Source organism: Cydia pomonella, chromosome 20 (genome assembly GCF_033807575.1).
Source record: "Cydia pomonella isolate Wapato2018A chromosome 20, ilCydPomo1, whole genome shotgun sequence".
NCBI classification, from domain to species: Eukaryota; Metazoa; Arthropoda; class Insecta; order Lepidoptera; family Tortricidae; genus Cydia; species Cydia pomonella.
This window is the reverse complement of record NC_084722.1, coordinates 1,680,818-1,701,315: the sequence shown is the minus strand read 5'-3', so window position 1 is coordinate 1,701,315 and position 20,498 is coordinate 1,680,818. Positions and strand designations below refer to the sequence as shown.

General features: G+C 47.2%; 1 protein-coding gene across 1 annotated transcript in view; it reads right to left on the bottom strand.

Annotated features, from left to right (window-relative positions):
* Window positions 1–554: 554 nt before the first annotated feature.
* LOC133529289 (arginine/serine-rich coiled-coil protein 2-like) overlaps window positions 555–20,498 on the bottom strand; it is a 28,583-nt gene continuing 8,639 nt past the window's right edge. The window contains 11 exon segments of the mRNA XM_061866985.1: window positions 555–4,339; window positions 5,426–5,576; window positions 6,324–6,413; window positions 6,415–6,461; window positions 10,298–10,389; window positions 10,928–11,059; window positions 11,291–11,542; window positions 16,372–16,488; window positions 17,854–17,961; window positions 18,586–18,668; window positions 19,691–19,775. Of these exon segments, the coding sequence (XP_061722969.1) occupies window positions 4,185–4,339; window positions 5,426–5,576; window positions 6,324–6,413; window positions 6,415–6,461; window positions 10,298–10,389; window positions 10,928–11,059; window positions 11,291–11,542; window positions 16,372–16,488; window positions 17,854–17,961; window positions 18,586–18,668; window positions 19,691–19,775 (1,312 nt within the window). The 3' untranslated portion in view covers window positions 555–4,184.

The window sequence follows — 20,498 nt, the reverse complement described above, 5'->3', positions numbered from 1 at the left end:
AAAACTGCAATTTTCAGTGGCCCTACCACGAAAATCGAATTTCTTTATCTGCGTCTCTATGCACAAATGTTCAAGAGCGATAGAGGCAGATAACAAATTTTGATGTTTTCTTTATCGCCGTTGGCAATCGAACGCGAATATCGAAACTTGTCTATCTCTTTCTCTGGCGCTCCAACCCCAGCCAAGATCTCAAGCGAGACGGCCAAACACGTGTTTCGACTACTTTTATCTGCTTCTCATATATAGTCTGGCAAACCAAATTTGTCAGTGAATAAACCTACTTTATCAGTAGAAAAAGGCGCCAAATTCAAATCGGAGACAATAAACAAAGAGTGCTCATGTTACTGGTGGGAGGATAGATTATAAATCGATAGATTTAGATTCTAACCCCGTTATTCATAAACGTGTACTAAAGTTGCGATGCTGCTGATCATTGTTTGTCCCTTTCCGACGTATTAGTATGATGGAAAGGGACAAACGATGATCAGCGCATCGTAACTTTAGTACATGTTTATGAATAAGGGGGTTAATGTTTTAAGAAGTAAAATAAAATATAATTTAATAATAACATTTATTACCTTACATATACATTAAAAATAATAATCATTGCATGGACTATGACTACCGTTTCCTATATCTACTAGGAATTACAAATTTAGAGTCAGACCAAGCTAAGTTGGCAACGATTTTGATAGCCCAGCCTGTCATAATTTCATAGAAGTTTGACATTTTAAATAATACTTTCACTGTCTGGGCTGTCAAAACCGTTGCCAACTTATCTTGGTCCGACTATCAATATTACAGGAGGAAAATCGGTGACCACACAATAATTATTTCTCACTAGAATATAATTTATCACACAAATAGCATGTAGTATCTACATTAGCATTATCAATAGATTATCGACTATGGTTCAATTGGAAACCATTGTTTTAATAAACAGTGCTAGAATACCAACTGTAAACATATTTTTCTTAAGGCAGAAAAAAGTAAAAAAGTGACTTATTTTAGTCTATATTACACATCGAAACTAAAAGAATGTTAACAAACCATGTGACTCAGTTGTTTAGCCAATAATCATACAAATGCAAGCTGCAGAATTGCATGGACACATTATAAAACGAATTATGAGTCCGCAGCAAGCTCGGTTCACCATAAAAACGTAGTTACGTTCTTATTTCAAAACGACTAGCTCGATTGCCCTGATACTCTATTTAACATAATTATTGTAAGTCATAATGTAATGATTGATGACAGATTATCATTGGTCATAATTTTCAGGATTTTCGTAAAGTGATCCTATAGATAGGTTGGGTTTGTTTTATGGCAATCCTGAAAAGTTACGCGTTTCTGAGAAAAACCAAATTATGATTAACGAAAATAGCATAGATTGATTGTATGCAGGAGGAGGTCTCCTCTCGCTGCAGCTGACTGCACAAAGTTCATTAAAATCCACTACGTAGTTTTAAAATGTTAACGAAACTCCGTTTGTACGGGAAGGTGTAGTACGGGCGAGCTTGGCGACTTATAATAAATATGGCCATGCATGCACTTGGTCATGGTCATGCATGATAGAATAACTAAGTCACATGGTTTTTAGTTCATATTATTCGAAGAATTGAGTGACACGGCGTGTTATTAGCCTAGATTGTACCTTTATAAAAAAAATGGTACACAGCCGTGTTTTTGCCTGTTGGCTCCAAAGAATTATACACAACTCTTGGAATGGAGCAAACTCGGATGCTAATTTAGAACCAAATGAAGGTATTAAGACGATTTCCAGCTTGCTGGGAATTAATTCCTGGAAAACTCTAAAATGGCTGGCTTTTTATATAATTCCAATAACGTTTATGAATTGCCAGTCAAGTGTGTCAATAATAGTATTAATACATATTTTACACTTTACCATACTTTAACTTTGACACACATTTTACTTTCGTAATGTCTTTACAATGAAAAAAATATTAGTGCCATATATCTGTACCTAACGAAAAAAAAATACACATCAAACATTCTGAGTAATATCATAATATGTACAAAAATCTATTTCTTAAAAATAGCTTCCATAATGAGAATATTTTTACAAAATTTTAGAATGGAATAGGACTTTTGGCTTTGGAGCCTAGCTCAGTACACAAAACAGTTTATATGTGACGTTTCATGGACAAAGGTACCTTATGGCGGTTACGTCAGGTAGCTCCGCATCCGAGAGTGCCTTAGAAATAAGTACTTAGACATAAAAATGTTGCTACGCCCTAGTAGGGTCCATGATTGTACTCTATTTAAAGAACATCTGTAATACCATGGTTGCAACGAATAAATGAAAATGAAAATGAAAAAAGGGTAGAGCGCAGATGATTGGAGCAGCGTTAATACTAGCGTAAGCGCCAAGCCATAAGGTACCTTTAGCCGTGTAACGTCACATATGAATAATAGTTAATAGCATATGAAAACAAATATTTAAACTATATTGTCAGCCTGATCTGTATTAAATGTAATTATAATATTCAAAATACAATATAGATCACTATATTAAACTCTGTCTGATGATGATCGTAATATAGTACATATGGTGCTACTTTACCTCACTAGTGCGATAATTAGCACATTATGTAACTATGCCCAAAATGTAAAGGGCCATATGTACTGTAAAACGTTGTATGATAGTTAAATAGGTAATATGCAACTCCTATCGATTTAAAACACTCACTTCGATCGTGTATGTTATTAATCGCCACTCGTTTCGAATTTCGTATTTTTCACACTTGGATCGTACACGTTTTAGTTGTAAGCCAGTAAAAAAATTAGTTATATTTTACGAGGGTGATTTTTCCGATTACATAATATATAACAACCTCAATATGGGACCATAGAAGGAAGACATTTAGATTTGAGATTATCATTCTTTTCATGCTTTCAATTTATCAACTACAGTAGGTAGAACTACTTCCTAAAACCAGAGACTTTCATAAAAAAAACTGCATTTCTATTCTATAGGGCGTTTTATACTGCAATGTTCTGCCACCAGAGTGCAGCACTAGCACACATTGTAAATCATAGAGTAAATACACACTATTTTCATTGTGTCATTGATGAATCAAGGTGGTTTACAAAGAGCCTTACGCGAAACGCGAAAATCGAAATTTATAAAATATCTGCTTCTCTATTGCTCGAATGTGCAAGAGTGCTAGAGAGGCAAATAACGAAATTTCGATTTCTGATTTTCGTTTCGCGGTAGGCCCTCAGTATGTGCTAGAGGCGCTCTCTACGCAGAGTTTCGCGTATTCCCTATTAGCCCAATTCATTAATTGTCTGTGATTTCCGTCAAAGCATTCAAATATACATAGACAGACACTCAGCACAATCGCAGACAAAATAAAGCCCGACCAGAAATATATGATCATTGTCAAGAGGGCGCTGTTATTCTCATGTATAGGGTGACAGTTCAGTTTAATATGAAAAATTTAGTTCACATCAAATTCCGCAAAATGGCGCGTGATTATATATTACTGGTCAGGCTTTAAATATTAAGATGTATAAAATAGTGCAAAACATAGTAGTTACATATTTGTCAGCTTAATTACCTAATGCATGATGTACACGCGCGTACATTACGTACACGGGGCCCTATCGTCTATGTGCGAAGATTATGGTGGGGAAATATAACGCATGACGTCAAAACCATGCGAATTAATGTTCATGGGACATCTTCACACAATTTGACAGTGGTCAAGTGACAGTGGACAAGACACATTAAGTTATCTGACATAACTTATTGTGTATAAAATTTACCAGGAAGCCGCCACAGTTATGCACAGAGCGATTAACGCCACCTTCAGGGAGCCACAATTTTTGCAACTTCATCTACGATCCAATAAAAACTCACTCATTTCAAGGGTCACATTCAGTCCTTCGCAAGTTCGCATTGAGACACTAGCACTAACACTGTCCGCTGGAACCAGTCCTACGCCCTGCGCCGTGTGCGGTGGCGCGCGCCACCTCGTACTGCGCTTGCATGGCTTGGAACAGCTCATCCTGCTTTTAGATGATGTCCGGTACTTTCTGTTTGACCATTGTGTTAAGGGATGGAGAGAACATTTGCAGTTTCTTGCCATGGAACAGCCCATTGATCCTAAATCACTCACTAGTCACTTTAGATTGAGTCATTCACAGAGGCACTAGCACTAGAACTGTCCGCGCTGGAAGCCGAGCCCCACGCCCCGCATGGTGTGCGTGGTGGCGCGCGCCACCTCGTACTGGGCTTGCATAGCTTGGAAAAGTTCCTCTTGCTTTTTGATGGGGTCTGCGGTTTTCTCCGGGGCTTCTTGTTTGACTGCGTCTGTGGGAGAAATGTTAGTTTGACAAATTAGTATCACATAATGGGAACTAATGCATAATTTTTAAATTGATAAAAGGTTGCGAAACACTATATTAACAGCCAGAATCCCGCGTTCTGTGTCTACCGCATGAAGTCAAAAACCCTGAGACTTACAGGTTTTTTTTGACATGGCTTGGACTCGAGAGACTGGACCTTTTCGTACAAAACCTCTTTCTGGAAGTTAGTTCAAAATAGTAACCTATGTCACCTGAGCTAAAAGTCTAAGCCACACAGAACAAGTCCCAAATGGACTTACGCTAGCCATTCTAAAGAAACATGAACAAATCGAATCGACAAAAAAATCCATATATCGGTTGTAAAATGGGACCTTAACAGGAGAACAACCAGACAATCATACGAAAGCATTTTTGCCGAAGCAGAAACGGAGAAGCTTTGTTTGCGCTCGCTGTCAATCAACTTCCCAAATCTCAGACATAAGAAGCAGGTGATCAGAAGCCAGACAGCGCGACTAATCGCCGCCAATCGGAAGCACGCTCAACCTGACGTGATGACGGCCCCGTCATTAATCACAACGAACGTCATAGCACACTTGGCGGCGCGCCCGAACGCAAATAGTTACGATTCTTATAAACTTGTTCAATAAATTCAATGTGTATTATTGTGTTTAGAACACTTATTCTAAATTTCGCACTAATATAATAAATCACACGACTCCCACCACGTCAGTTTTCACGTATAAACTTCTAAAAATTTGCACTTAAATTTTACAACGGCAGCTATATGGTGCTCGGATTTGGAGAGCATCTAGTAAATATATTAAATTATCTTTACGTATAATTTGAGCATATTATAAATACGATAATATATCTATCTACCTCTTCACACTTAAACCGTTGAACCAATTTAGATGACATTTGGTATGGGACAGACAAACTAGAAAGATAGGAGTTTTATAATCATTCCATGCAGACATAGGCGCGGGCAGAAGCTAATATAATACAAACGAATGACCCCCACTTCACCCACAGTGCACCCCCTCCCCGCTTCCTCAACTCTGAACCTATTTTCCAACTCTAAAGTACTCACCAGGGTCTCTGATGCCCATAAGCCGCATGAACTTGGATGCCTGCTTGCCGTCCTGGTCGGACGCGAAGCGGGTACCGGTCCAGGGTGCCGCCTTTTCCGCTTCAGACTTCTCTTCCTTCTTGTGTGCCCATAGCAGCTTGCGTTTCGCCACCTGGGAGGAATTAAGCGTTAAAGATCTGAGTTTTAGGGTTTTATTTTGTCACATTTTAAGGGCAGAGTTTGACAGTAGGATGTAGAATTTACATTTTAAGTTAGTAGACATTTAGTTCGTTTTAATCTTTCGTTATTACATACAGATAAGCGTTAGGAAAGTATCCCACGGTGGCAAGGTATCTATAGGCCATAATCTCCAATGGTTTACTTATTTTATTATGAGGCTGCCCATCCGGTCCGAGACAACGAGCGGAGACTTGTCCATGACCTATGTATGGGTCAAAAAGTTTTGAGATCCCTAGCCTATTAGCTAATAAGGGTGACAAAGTGAGTGGGTAGATTTCACTTTACACTACCTGGGGGTTGTACTCAGGCAGTGGGCGGGGTTCGGGGGTCCGAGTTCGTGCGCAGTCGCCATCGAACGGGTGTCTGGGTTCGTACGCGGCCGCTCGCAGCTGCTGCTGTCACCATTGACCCGTCCGGGGTTTGATCTGCATGCCTGAGGGACAGTTGGCTGCTGGGTAATACAGCCGACTTACCTGGTCAAGGATCTTGTTGGAGGGCGCCCGTGGGTTATAGTCAGGCAGTGGTAGGGGTGTCCGAGTTCGTGCGCCGTCGCCATCGAACCATTTAGAAAATAACATAGCCACTCTACTTGCTCGATGATTATCAGCCGTCATTACGAACGACTGTCACCTTAACTAGGCTCCCAGGGCATTAAGAGTGACAGGAACCCCTGACTTACCTGGTCCAGGATCTTGTTGGAGGGCGCCTGGGGGTTGTAGTAGGAAGGCAGGGGCGCGGGCTGGCCGGGCTCGTGCGCGGCGGCGCGCAAGCTGCTGCGCCGTGGCCATCGACCCGTCGGGGGTCTTGATTTGCAGACCTGAGGGAACGGCCGACTACATTCACTTATTCGTTGTAGGATCATGTAATAATGGGCGTCTATCACTAAGAACGGCAACTAGATCCGAGTCTGAAACGAATACATCACAAAAATGGTTTATAAAACTGTTATAATTATATTATACGACAGAATATTACAATTACACAGTGAATGATATAAGTACAATACAGTAACATAAAAACAGCAACATAATTTTAAAAATAATTAATAATTTCAGTCCTGCTCGCGGCCCTCAGGTATATCAATGTTTGTCAACCCTTACAGTCAGGAACATAACTGTATCTGCTCCAACTTCGTAAACTCGTAGAGTTCTAGACGGTCCTACGGACCGGCCTGTACGCTTAGCGCGTATTTACCACGACTATAAGCCGTAGTGTGTGTCCACACAAATGCCTACTTTTCATTTTGTAGTCGTAAAAAGGAAGAAATTCGTCGAGTGCTAGACAGTCCCGCGGACCGGCCTGTACGCCGAGCGCGTATTCACCACGACTATAAGCCGTAGTGTGTACGATCCGTGTACAGGCAGCTCCGCTCAACTGCCTACTTTTTAAACTCCATTTTCGTTTCAAATTACTTCTATATTCATTCCTTTTTTGATTTCTTCCTTACAGACTTCTTGATTTTTTTATACCACGTCGGTGGCAAACAAGCGCTTGTGGGCACTGTCCCGCATGATCGGAAACGAATACCGGCGCTTGGAACTCTGACCCATGCTCAATATATTCAGCATCCTCTCTGAACATCAGGCAACATTTCTTGTAGCGGACATCATTTTAAATAGCTTCTATGGTAATTTGCGAGGTTTTTAATATAACAGTTTCTTGCCAGGGTAGTGTAGAGTCCCGCGGACCGGCCTGTACGCAGAGCGCGTATGTACTAGGACAGAGCCCTAGGTTACGATCCGTGTACAGGGAGCTCCGCACAGCTCCCTACTTTTCGGCTCCATTTTCTTTGTTGTTTATCTATTCTATTCTTTCGTCTTTCCATCAGGTTTAGTAAAAAAAAACAAGTATTGCAAAATCAAGGATGTCATGCTTTGCCTATATTTAACAACGTGTACACGTATGTACACGTAAGCGCATTACACGTGAGTTCTTGAGAATTCCACGACAGGGGATCCTTTCCAAGAAATGAAATTTCTTTGAAACTGCAGTGTGTGACCATGATGATGCGGTGTGAAGATTGAAGACAGCTGAAAATACAACTGATCCTTTGTACACGAGCAGTAAATCTCATCAGCACGCCATTTTTTGAGTTTTTTGTATCTGAAATATCCGGCTCATCTCCACTTTCTGGCAAGCCAATGGTTGTAAGGGACGAAAATGCTTATGGTATTTTGCAAAAAAAATTGAGACAAGTTTCTCGTTCCTTTTTTTTTTTGGCCTACTGGCACTTCTGGCACCGTGAGTGCTTGATATTTTTCAGTGACTTCTATAGGGACCGTGCGCGTTGGAGGGTCTGCCATCTTGTGGTCTGAATCGGAACTATAAACAGGCACATTTACACGTCAAGTGTTTTCTTATGCATAGTAGGCTCTGCCGTCTTGTGGGCTACATCGGAACAATAAACATCACATTTACGCTTCGCGCCAAAAATCTGACAGCTCCTGTGCTGCCTCCTACAGTTCATGCACGCAATTCAATTCAATTCAATTCAAATATACTTTATTCATGTAGGCCTAGCAACAAGCACTTATGAATAGTAAGACAGTATTACATATAATTATCTTAATCTAATTATCAGAGCAATTTATTGATGTTGTAAATATTATTCCATATATAATACTAATGAATATAATTCATAGATCAAATTTAATACTAAAACTTTCACAAAATACAGTCATACAAAAAAAAATGTATAAAAAATACTAGTCTAGATTGTTTTTAGAATAAATTCTAAATGTCAAACAAATATAATAAAAACAACAAAGGAAATACATGCATTGGAATATCCATTTCATCATCATTATTCAAATATAATAAATAATTAATCATTTCGAATCACAATTAATCCCACGTTGTTTTATCATTCATGTAGTCTTGTGTGGTATAATAAGCTTTAGAAATAAGTTTACGCTTTACATGATTCTTAAATTTATTAATTGGTAACTCAGTAATATGGTTTGGAAGTTTATTATAAAATCTCACACAATTACCCATGAATGATTTTTTAATTTTATGGAGCCGAGTGAAGGGCACGGCGAGCTTATGTTTATTTCTAGTATTAATATTATGAATGTCACAATTTTTCTTAAAATCGGCAATATTTTTATGCACATACAGAATATTCTCATAAATGTATTGACAGTGCACTGTCATGATGTCAATTTCCTTAAATTTATCTCTCAGTGAGTCTCTATGGTTCATTTTATATATTGCTCGAATAGCCCTCTTCTGCAGAACAAAAATGGTATTTATCTCTGAAGCACCACCCCACAGTAAAATACCATATGACATAATGCTATGGAAGTAACTAAAATATACTAATCGAGCTGTTTTGACATCAGTTAACTGACGGATTTTGCTTACTGCAAAAGCTGCAGAACTCAGTCTATTCGAAAGAGTAGCAATATGGGGACCCCACTGGAGTTTAGAATCTAAAGTTATACCAAGAAAAACTGTACTATCAACTAATTCCAATTCCTCATCCTTCACAATGACACTTGTTTGTACATGCCTTACATTACTAGTGACAAACTTAATACATTTAGTCTTATTCTCATTTAACAATAAATTATTAACATTGAACCAATTTACTACTTTAGAAATAGCATCGTTTACATCATTGTAAGCTTGTTGCTGTCGTTTGACTTTGAAAATAAGTGAAGTGTCGTCTGCAAACAATACTATATCATGGTGGGTCTTTACAAGGAATGGCAAGTCATTTATGTAGATAAGGAACAGGAAAGGTCCCAATATTGACCCCTGTGGTACACCCATAGAGACCAATGACCCCGGTGATCGCTGTCCATTCACATCGACCCTTTGTATTCTACCATTTAAGTAGGACTTAAGTAAATCCAGTGCCGCTCCTCTAACTCCATAATAGTGTAGTTTCCTGATTAATGTTTCATGACAAACGCAGTCGAAGGCCTTAGACAAATCACAGAAGATACCTATAGCATCTCGTGACTCCTCCCAGGCATCGAAGATATGCTTAATTAGCTCAACACCAGCATCGGTTGTCGAGCGACCCCGTGTAAAACCAAACTGCTTATTATGCACGCTCCCTATTATTATAATAAAATAAGGGTGACAGCTGGCAACTACAGTTACCAAAAGCTCGTGAGTGGTTATGAGTAATAGTGTAGAGTACAAGGTGGTCCCGCGGACCGGCCTGTACACAGAGCGGCTATGTAGCGACCAGGACAGTCCCGTTACGATCCGGGTACAGGACGGTCCGCGCAACTACCTCGTTCCGGAGCTCTTCTGTTCTTGCCTACTTCGTTGAATAATATACAATAATGTGTATTTGTACTTAGAGCGACTATGTAGCGATTAGGACAGTCCCGTTACGATCCGGGTACAGGACGCTCCGCGCATGTAGCTCGTTCTGGAGCTCTTCTGTTCTTGCCTACTTCGTTGAATAATATACAATTAAGGGTATTGGCCCGTCCCTCGCCCGTAAGGGTAATAAGTCATGTTAACATTTCATTGTAAGTTTGAGAAAAACTCATTTGTGACCTGTCTGGAAAAAATTACGCCCGATTTACTACGATGCCACAAGCAAGGCATGTCTTTATAGCCCGAGCTGTCGTTGAGGTTTGAGCTTTCCTCGCGAGGCGACTCATTCAGTGGGGACCGTCTATTACTTACCCATTTTCTCCATGACCTCCAGTTTCCTGTTGACTTTGAATGAAGAAGGTTTGTAGTCGCCATCGCCGCGACGTTCGCTGTACCCGGAACTGCTGTACAATGAAGAATTTTTATTATGTAATGCCCCTTCTAGGATTCATATTTGCTGTTAGTACCTTACACAGTAGATTAAGGAAGAATGTTGAGTGCTACCGTTCGCCAACAAACTGTCAAGCAGTTTGGCGAAAAAATATGTAAAAAGAATTATTCTGTGTATTTCTTATTGTGTATTTAAATAAATAAAAATAAATATATTTGCAATTACACGATAAAACTTGATTCGTATGGTCATTTGAAAAACTTTTAGATACTGGACAAGGTTAATTGTAATAATCATTTTCGCAACTATTAAATATAGGGGTAGAAATTAATGAGGAAACTTATGGAAGAGAAGCTGCAATTTTGACCACTGCGGGTAGTTTATTGTAAAACGATCGCCAAAGCTCTATTATCTATGATAATCGATCGAATTACACATTAATCCCCATATTCATAAACGTGTACTAAAGTAACGATGCCGCTAATAATCGTTGTCCCTTTCCATCATACCAGTATGTCGGAACAGTAGTGATGAGATGTGTGTATAGTTACCCGGCGACATGCTGTGGTGGGGGAGGGAAGGCGGCTCCGACGCCTCGTGGCCGCGGGCGCTCGTCGTGCCCGGAGCGCGAGTGGCGCGCATACAGTAGTGACGAGATGTGTGTATAGTTACCCGGCGACATGCTGTGGTGGGGGAGGGAAGGCGGCTCCGACGCCTCGTGGCCGCGGGCGCTCGTCGTGCCCGGAGCGCGAGTGGCGCGCATACAGTAGTGACGAGATGTGTGTATAGTTACCCGGCGACATGCTGTGGTGGGGGAGGGAAGGCGGCTCCGACGCCTCGTGGCCGCGGGCGCTCGTCGTGCCCGGAGCGCGAGTGGCGCGCATACAGTAGTGACGAGATGTGTGTATAGTTACCCGGCGACATGCTGTGGTGGGGGAGGGAAGGCGGCTCCGACGCCTCGTGGCCGCGGGCGCTCGTCGTGCCCGGAGCGCGAGTGGCGCGCAGACAGTAGTGACGAGAGGTGTGTATAGTTACCCGGCGACAGGCTGTGGTGGGGGAGGGAAGGCGGCTCCGACGCCTCGTGGCCGCGGGCGCTCGTCGTGCCCGGAGGGCGAGTGGCGCGCATACAGTAGGACGAGATGTGTGTATAGTTACCCGGCGACATGCTGTGGTGGGGGAGGGAAGGCGGCTCCGACGCCTCGTGGCAGCGGGCGCTCGTCGTGCCCGGAGCGCGAGTGGCGCGCATACAGTAGTGACGAGATGTGTGTATAGTTACCCGGCGACATGCTGTGGTGGGGGAGGGAAGGCGGCTCCGACGCCTCGTGGCCGCGGCCGCTCGTCGTGCCCGGAGCGCGAGTGGCGCGCATACAGTAGTGACGAGATGTGTGTATAGTTACCCGGCGACATGCTGTGGTGGGGGAGGGAAGGCGGCTCCGACGCCTCGTGGCCGCGGGCGCTCGTCGTGCCCGGAGCGCGAGTGGCGCGCATACAGTAGTGACGAGATGTGTGTATAGTTACCCGGCGACATGCTGTGGTGGGGGAGGGAAGGCGGCTCCGACGCCTCGTGGCCGCGGCCGCTCGTCGTGCCCGGAGCGCGAGTGGCGCGCATACAGTAGTGACGAGATGTGTGTATAGTTACCCGGCGACATGCTGTGGTGGGGGAGGGAAGGCGGCTCCGACGCCTCGTGGCCGCGGGCGCTCGTCGTGCCCGGAGCGCGAGTGGCGCGCATCCAGTAGTGACGAGATGTGTGTATAGTTACCCGGCGACATGCTGTGGTGGGGGAGGGAAGGCGGCTCCGACGCCTCGTGGCCGCGGGCGCTCGTCGTGCCCGGAGCGCGAGTGGCGCGCATACAGTAGTGACGAGATGTGTGTATAGTTACCCGGCGACATGCTGTGGTGGGGGAGGGAAGGCGGCTCCGACGCCTCGTGGCCGCGGGCGCTCGTCGTGCCCGGAGCGCGAGTGGCGCGCATCCAGTAGTGACGAGATGTGTGTATAGTTACCCGGCGACATGCTGTGGTGGGGGAGGGAAGGCGGCTCCGACGCCTCGTGGCCGCGGGCGCTCGTCGTGCCCGGAGCGCGAGTGGCGCGCATACAGTAGTGACGAGATGTGTGTATAGTTACCCGGCGACATGCTGTGGTGGGGGAGGGAAGGCGGCTCCGACGCCTCGTGGCCGCGGGCGCTCGTCGTGCCCGGAGCGCGAGTGGCGCGCATCCAGTAGTGACGAGATGTGTGTATAGTTACCCGGCGACATGCTGTGGTGGGGGAGGGAAGGCGGCTCCGACGCCTCGTGGCCGCGGGCGCTCGTCGTGCCCGGAGCGCGAGTGGCGCGCATACAGTAGTGACGAGATGTGTGTATAGTTACCCGGCGACATGCTGTGGTGGGGGAGGGAAGGCGGCTCCGACGCCTCGTGGCCGCGGGCGCTCGTCGTGCCCGGAGCGCGAGTGGCGCGCATACAGTAGTGACGAGATGTGTGTATAGTTACCCGGCGACATGCTGTGGTGGGGGAGGGAAGGCGGCTCCGACGCCTCGTGGCCGCGGGCGCTCGTCGTGCCCGGAGCGCGAGTGGCGCGCATACAGTAGTGACGAGATGTGTGTATAGTTACCCGGCGACATGCTGTGGTGGGGGAGGGAAGGCGGCTCCGACGCCTCGTGGCCGCGGGCGCTCGTCGTGCCCGGAGCGCGAGTGGCGCGCATACAGTAGTGACGAGATGTGTGTATAGTTACCCGGCGACATGCTGTGGTGGGGGAGGGAAGGCGGCTCCGACGCCTCGTGGCCGCGGGCGCTCGTCGTGCCCGGAGCGCGAGTGGCGCGCATACAGTAGTGACGAGATGTGTGTATAGTTACCCGGCGACATGCTGTGGTGGGGGAGGGAAGGCGGCTCCGACGCCTCGTGGCCGCGGGCGCTCGTCGTGCCCGGAGCGCGAGTGGCGCGCATACAGTAGTGACGAGATGTGTGTATAGTTACCCGGCGACATGCTGTGGTGGGGGAGGGAAGGCGGCTCCGACGCCTCGTGGCCGCGGGCGCTCGTCGTGCCCGGAGCGCGAGTGGCGCGCATACAGTAGTGACGAGATGTGTGTATAGTTACCCGGCGACATGCTGTGGTGGGGGAGGGAAGGCGGCTCCGACGCCTCGTGGCCGCGGGCGCTCGTCGTGCCCGGAGCGCGAGTGGCGCGCATACAGTAGTGACGAGATGTGTGTATAGTTACCCGGCGACATGCTGTGGTGGGGGAGGGAAGGCGGCTCCGACGCCTCGTGGCCGCGGGCGCTCGTCGTGCCCGGAGCGCGAGTGGCGCGCATACAGTAGTGACGAGATGTGTGTATAGTTACCCGGCGACATGCTGTGGTGGGGGAGGGAAGGCGGCTCCGACGCCTCGTGGCCGCGGGCGCTCGTCGTGCCCGGAGCGCGAGTGGCGCGCATACAGTAGTGACGAGATGTGTGTATAGTTACCCGGCGACATGCTGTGGTGGGGGAGGGAAGGCGGCTCCGACGCCTCGTGGCCGCGGGCGCTCGTCGTGCCCGGAGCGCGAGTGGCGCGCATACAGTAGTGACGAGATGTGTGTATAGTTACCCGGCGACATGCTGTGGTGGGGGAGGGAAGGCGGCTCCGACGCCTCGTGGCCGCGGGCGCTCGTCGTGCCCGGAGCGCGAGTGGCGCGCATACAGTAGTGACGAGATGTGTGTATAGTTACCCGGCGACATGCTGTGGTGGGGGAGGGAAGGCGGCTCCGACGCCTCGTGGCCGCGGGCGCTCGTCGTGCCCGGAGCGCGAGTGGCGCGCATACAGTAGTGACGAGATGTGTGTATAGTTACCCGGCGACATGCTGTGGTGGGGGAGGGAAGGCGGCTCCGACGCCTCGTGGCCGCGGGCGCTCGTCGTGCCCGGAGCGCGAGTGGCGCGCATACAGTAGTGACGAGATGTGTGTATAGTTACCCGGCGACATGCTGTGGTGGGGGAGGGAAGGCGGCTCCGACGCCTCGTGGCCGCGGGCGCTCGTCGTGCCCGGAGCGCGAGTGGCGCGCATACAGTAGTGACGAGATGTGTGTATAGTTACCCGGCGACATGCTGTGGTGGGGGAGGGAAGGCGGCTCCGACGCCTCGTGGCCGCGGGCGCTCGTCGTGCCCGGAGCGCGAGTGGCGCGCATACAGTAGTGACGAGATGTGTGTATAGTTACCCGGCGACATGCTGTGGTGGGGGAGGGAAGGCGGCTCCGACGCCTCGTGGCCGCGGGCGCTCGTCGTGCCCGGAGCGCGAGTGGCGCGCATACAGTAGTGACGAGATGTGTGTATAGTTACCCGGCGACATGCTGTGGTGGGGGAGGGAAGGCGGCTCCGACGCCTCGTGGCCGCGGGCGCTCGTCGTGCCCGGAGCGCGAGTGGCGCGCATACAGTAGTGACGAGATGTGTGTATAGTTACCCGGCGACATGCTGTGGTGGGGGAGGGAAGGCGGCTCCGACGCCTCGTGGCCGCGGGCGCTCGTCGTGCCCGGAGCGCGAGTGGCGCGCATACAGTAGTGACGAGATGTGTGTATAGTTACCCGGCGACATGCTGTGGTGGGGGAGGGAAGGCGGCTCCGACGCCTCGTGGCCGCGGGCGCTCGTCGTGCCCGGAGCGCGAGTGGCGCGCATACAGTAGTGACGAGATGTGTGTATAGTTACCCGGCGACATGCTGTGGTGGGGGAGGGAAGGCGGCTCCGACGCCTCGTGGCCGCGGGCGCTCGTCGTGCCCGGAGCGCGAGTGGCGCGCATACAGTAGTGACGAGATGTGTGTATAGTTACCCGGCGACATGCTGTGGTGGGGGAGGGAAGGCGGCTCCGACGCCTCGTGGCCGCGGGCGCTCGTCGTGCCCGGAGCGCGAGTGGCGCGCATACAGTAGTGACGAGATGTGTGTATAGTTACCCGGCGACATGCTGTGGTGGGGGAGGGAAGGCGGCTCCGACGCCTCGTGGCCGCGGGCGCTCGTCGTGCCCGGAGCGCGAGTGGCGCGCATACAGTAGTGACGAGATGTGTGTATAGTTACCCGGCGACATGCTGTGGTGGGGGAGGGAAGGCGGCTCCGACGCCTCGTGGCCGCGGGCGCTCGTCGTGCCCGGAGCGCGAGTGGCGCGCATACAGTAGTGACGAGATGTGTGTATAGTTACCCGGCGACATGCTGTGGTGGGGGAGGGAAGGCGGCTCCGACGCCTCGTGGCCGCGGGCGCTCGTCGTGCCCGGAGCGCGAGTGGCGCGCATACAGTAGTGACGAGATGTGTGTATAGTTACCCGGCGACATGCTGTGGTGGGGGAGGGAAGGCGGCTCCGACGCCTCGTGGCCGCGGGCGCTCGTCGTGCCCGGAGCGCGAGTGGCGCGCATACAGTAGTGACGAGATGTGTGTATAGTTACCCGGCGACATGCTGTGGTGGGGGAGGGAAGGCGGCTCCGACGCCTCGTGGCCGCGGGCGCTCGTCGTGCCCGGAGCGCGAGTGGCGCGCATACAGTAGTGACGAGATGTGTGTATAGTTACCCGGCGACATGCTGTGGTGGGGGAGGGAAGGCGGCTCCGACGCCTCGTGGCCGCGGGCGCTCGTCGTGCCCGGAGCGCGAGTGGCGCGCATACAGTAGTGACGAGATGTGTGTATAGTTACCCGGCGACATGCTGTGGTGGGGGAGGGAAGGCGGCTCCGACGCCTCGTGGCCGCGGGCGCTCGTCGTGCCCGGAGCGCGAGTGGCGCGCATACAGTAGTGACGAGATGTGTGTATAGTTACCCGGCGACATGCTGTGGTGGGGGAGGGAAGGCGGCTCCGACGCCTCGTGGCCGCGGGCGCTCGTCGTGCCCGGAGCGCGAGTGGCGCGCATACAGTAGTGACGAGATGTGTGTATAGTTACCCGGCGACATGCTGTGGTGGGGGAGGGAAGGCGGCTCCGACGCCTCGTGGCCGCGGGCGCTCGTCGTGCCCGGAGCGCGAGTGGCGCGCATACAGTAGTGACGAGATGTGTGTATAGTTACCCGGCGACATGCTGTGGTGGGGGAGGGAAGGCGGCTCCGACGCCTCGTGGCCGCGGGCGCTCGTCGTGCCCGGAGCGCGAGTCGCGTGCCGAGCGCCCGTCGAGGGGCTCGCGGGATCTACCACAAACATTAAACTTTTATTATCAAACTATTCCTAGGTAAACGGCGACCACGGTAAATGGACTAACTTGCCATTATTTACAGTATTAACGATCTATACTGCCCTCCCAACGTAAAGTGCAATAACTTTTGAACACCTAAAGGCGTCGTTACTAGTTGTGCCGTATGTCGTAATAGGTGTCATGGCGGACGCTGTCAAAGTAACCTTCACACTTTCGATTAAGGTTTACGTTAGCTCCCTTGCGCCCGGGAGCTTGGCGTTTGAGTGATCTTTGTGTTTATGACAAAAAGCGTTGAATAGGGACAAATTTGTTGATTCAGGTTATCTGAACGATCTCAGGCGTTCCAACTCCCTCGACCCAGGCCCCCTTTCTTCACCTTGACAACTTGAATTTTTGCGTCCGTTCGCTCATTTAAAAGTCATCTTAAATAAACAGTGTCCCATCACTCAAAACTCAAAATCGGACAGAATAACTGCGCACACGTCGCATGACACAGGTTCCCCGTCCGACGGCCAAGCGGCGCCTGCCCCGCGTCGCCCGCGCGCCGTAGCAACGCACGAAATTGAATAGTATTGATTTTAAAAAAACTATTCATATAATTGAGAAATCGGTAGACGTAATTGAAATGTATATCATTATTATTGGTTAAACTTTCATGTCTAAGCGTTGCATAATAAGGGAGTTTATACAGAATTTCACTCGAGAAAAGGGTTCACGGAAAAACATTTTACTTGTGATACGATATGTTTTTTGAAATATCAGTAGACATAATTAAAGAACAATGTCCAAGCTAAAATATTATGTACAGAACTTAATTGTTTGTACAACGTTCAAGCATGCTATAGCGACGTAAAAACAGCGAATTTGGCCTGGTAGCCCCTTAACCGCTCATGCTAATATTGATAACCGAGCAAGCGAAAGATTCCAAAATTGAACCTCAAGCATAGCGAGTAGTTTGAGAAGTGGAATCTTAGCGTTGCGAGGGTTAAACAAACTTTGCCTCCGAGTGAAACAAAATTTTTCACCACACCTAGGCGAGGAAAATACTAACTATGAAATACCAAAAAAATCAAACCAAATCAAATCTATGAACGTAATAAAAAATGTATCATTCAAAATCATCATTTATATAAAAATCAATCCTACCAGCTAACATAAGGAAACAACTCAAAATTTGCATCTGATTGTTTTTGCAACTTTTTCATTAGTTTTTGAACAATCAAGAGGGCCGTTACCAGTTGGTGTGGTGAAAATAATATTTCTCCAAATCATATTGTAACGAAAGCAAACTTATTAATGTTATTATACATACAAGTAAAGGTAACATGTACTACAGATGAGATGTATAACCAAGCCATACCTTCTGTCCTCATCACGACGGTCTCTGTAGCGACCCTCTCTGTTGTCTCTGTCACGTTCACGCTCTCGCGATCCTCTGTCTCTGTCGCGACGATCGCGATCGACAAATCTGCGAAACAAACCATTAATCAATTATCGAAATAAATTTAAAATTTGTAAATAAAACATACACGAAAAAAACACAGAAAAATCTGAGACAGAAGTTCACTCACTGATCTAACAAATAAAGTATCAAAGATAATCTGATATTGTATAATCATTTTTTTTTTTACAGGTTCTAGAAACCCTAAAAACGTGAGGGTTAGGCCTAAAACACCCAATCTTCCCAATCCATTAGGCGGGTCCACACAGAGCGCGTATGCTCGCTCTGTGGGCCTATTAAGGCGTTAAGCGACATCTATCATGAGTACACTTTCACAAGCCCCCTCAAATTTTATTGAATTGATATGCATATATAACACATTATGTACTATGACTCTTCGGGCGTAATTTGGAAAAGCAAATCGTACTTAAAAAAACGTTATGTAATGAAAGATTATTTAAAAGGATAAATGAAAAATCAAGACATTGATACTGATTCGAAGAGAGATCCACACTAACGTCTCCCAAGCGTCGGCGTCTAGTTAACTCAATGGCTACTAGCGACGTTGGCGCGACGCCATTTTGAACCGTACGGTCTAGACGCCGACGCTCAGAAGACGCCAGTGTGGGGGCTCTGGAATGAGATGGTCACCTGGGCGACGCGGCGTCGCGGGCGTCGTGCGCGCGCGCAGTCCCCGCGCCCTCACCGAACTTCAGCTCCATGAGTGCTGGCGGCTGGAATAGTACATTGTGATACAAGTGTGCTACGTTGGTCACTCACGAGGCGATATTGTGTAAGCGAGCGAGCAATAAGAAAGCCGATGTGTGTAATGACCAATGCACACGCGTTTCATACGACGTTTTTGAACACACTTGCGGGGAAAAAAGAAACTTTCATATTAATTTTTAGTTTTTTGAATTTAATTTAATTGTAATAGTTAAAACAGTATACAGTGTTGATAATGCCTGCCGCCTAGCGTTGAAAAAACCCGGAAAAATACGGGAAAATTTCCAAACGGCTCGTTTTTTTTTTCAAGGTTCTTTCGAAAAACAATGCATATTCAGTTAAAATACTTCCAAAAAAAAACGAATAAAGCCGAAATAAACAAGTTATTTTTTAAACTTCTGTATTTTTCAATATGTACTTAATTAGGAATTTAAACAGGCAGGTTAAGGTTGCACGTGTAATGTGTTAGTTTCTGGCATTTTATTAACGTTGACACTGTCATGACTCATCAGTGGCATTGTGTATGAAGTATTTATTTTTTCTGAATAAAACAGGAAAAAAAAACCGAAATAAACGAAATTTGGTAATATTCCCGAAAAAAAAACGTTCGTTTTTTCCGGAATTTTCATCTCTACTGCCGCACCTCGACCGCCGCGGCGGCCGTCGGGCCCGGCAGTCCGCGTAGTAAAATCGACTCGACCAATTTAAGAAGGCTCCGGTTTCATACATACGAGCATTATTAGCAATCAGTTAACCTTCTTAACACAGTCGGATCAACATTAACTAACAAGTGCTGTAATATAATGAAAAAGCACACGTGAGTTATATTTTGGATTGTGAGCCTAAAAGCGGTTCAATAAGTTCCACTTTACGAGGAAGTGTGTTGAAATGAATTTTTAAGTGTAACTTAGAGGGGTCAAAAAATTTATAAATTTTATCTACGAGTAACACAAAAGAAAAGAAATAGTAAAAAAAATATCCATGTCTGGAACTCGAGGGGTTAATAATAATAGACTTATGTAGTGTATACCTTGTCAGGCCGGTCGTCGGGCCTGTCGCCCAGCAGGCCGCGGCGGGAGCCCTCGTACCCGCGGCTGCGCTCCGGTCTCTCCGATCTGTGACAAGTTTTCTCAAGCCTATTAATTGAATTGAAAACTTTATTTCAGACACATTAGGTATCCATATTTTGGTTAGTAACAGAGTAACAAAAACTATTTAAAAAAAAAACCGGCCAAGAGCATGTCGGGCCATGCTCAGTGTAGGGTTCCGTAGTTAATCTTCCATCATAATAAGCTAAACTGAAGCTTAAAGTATAGTAGATTGTTAACCAAGGGATGAACTGTGGATAGTACGTCTTTTTGTTGTTACGTTGCGATAACTCAAAAACAGCTATTTAAACTGACCATGTCCGCTATAGTTTCATTTAATGTCTTTCTTAAACTCTACTTTCACGATTATTTTCATATTTTTTGGATCTACGGTTCAAAAGTTAGAGGGGGGGGGGGGGGACACATTTTTTTTTCTTTCGGAGCGATTATCTCAGAATATATTCACTTTAACAATGTTTTTTTGTTGAAGACCCCTATTAGTTTTGAAAGACCTTTCCAAGGATATCCCACACTACAGTGGGCTTGTAGGGTTGAAGCAAAAACAAAAATTCACCCCCACTTTACGTGTAGGGGAGGTACCCTAAAAACAATTAAATTTCTAGATTTTATTGTACGACTTTTGACGGCTTTATTGATTTATATGTCCATGCCAAATTTCAGCTTTCTCGCACTAACGACCACGGTGCAAAGCCTCGGACAGACAGACAGACAGACGGACATAGCGAAACT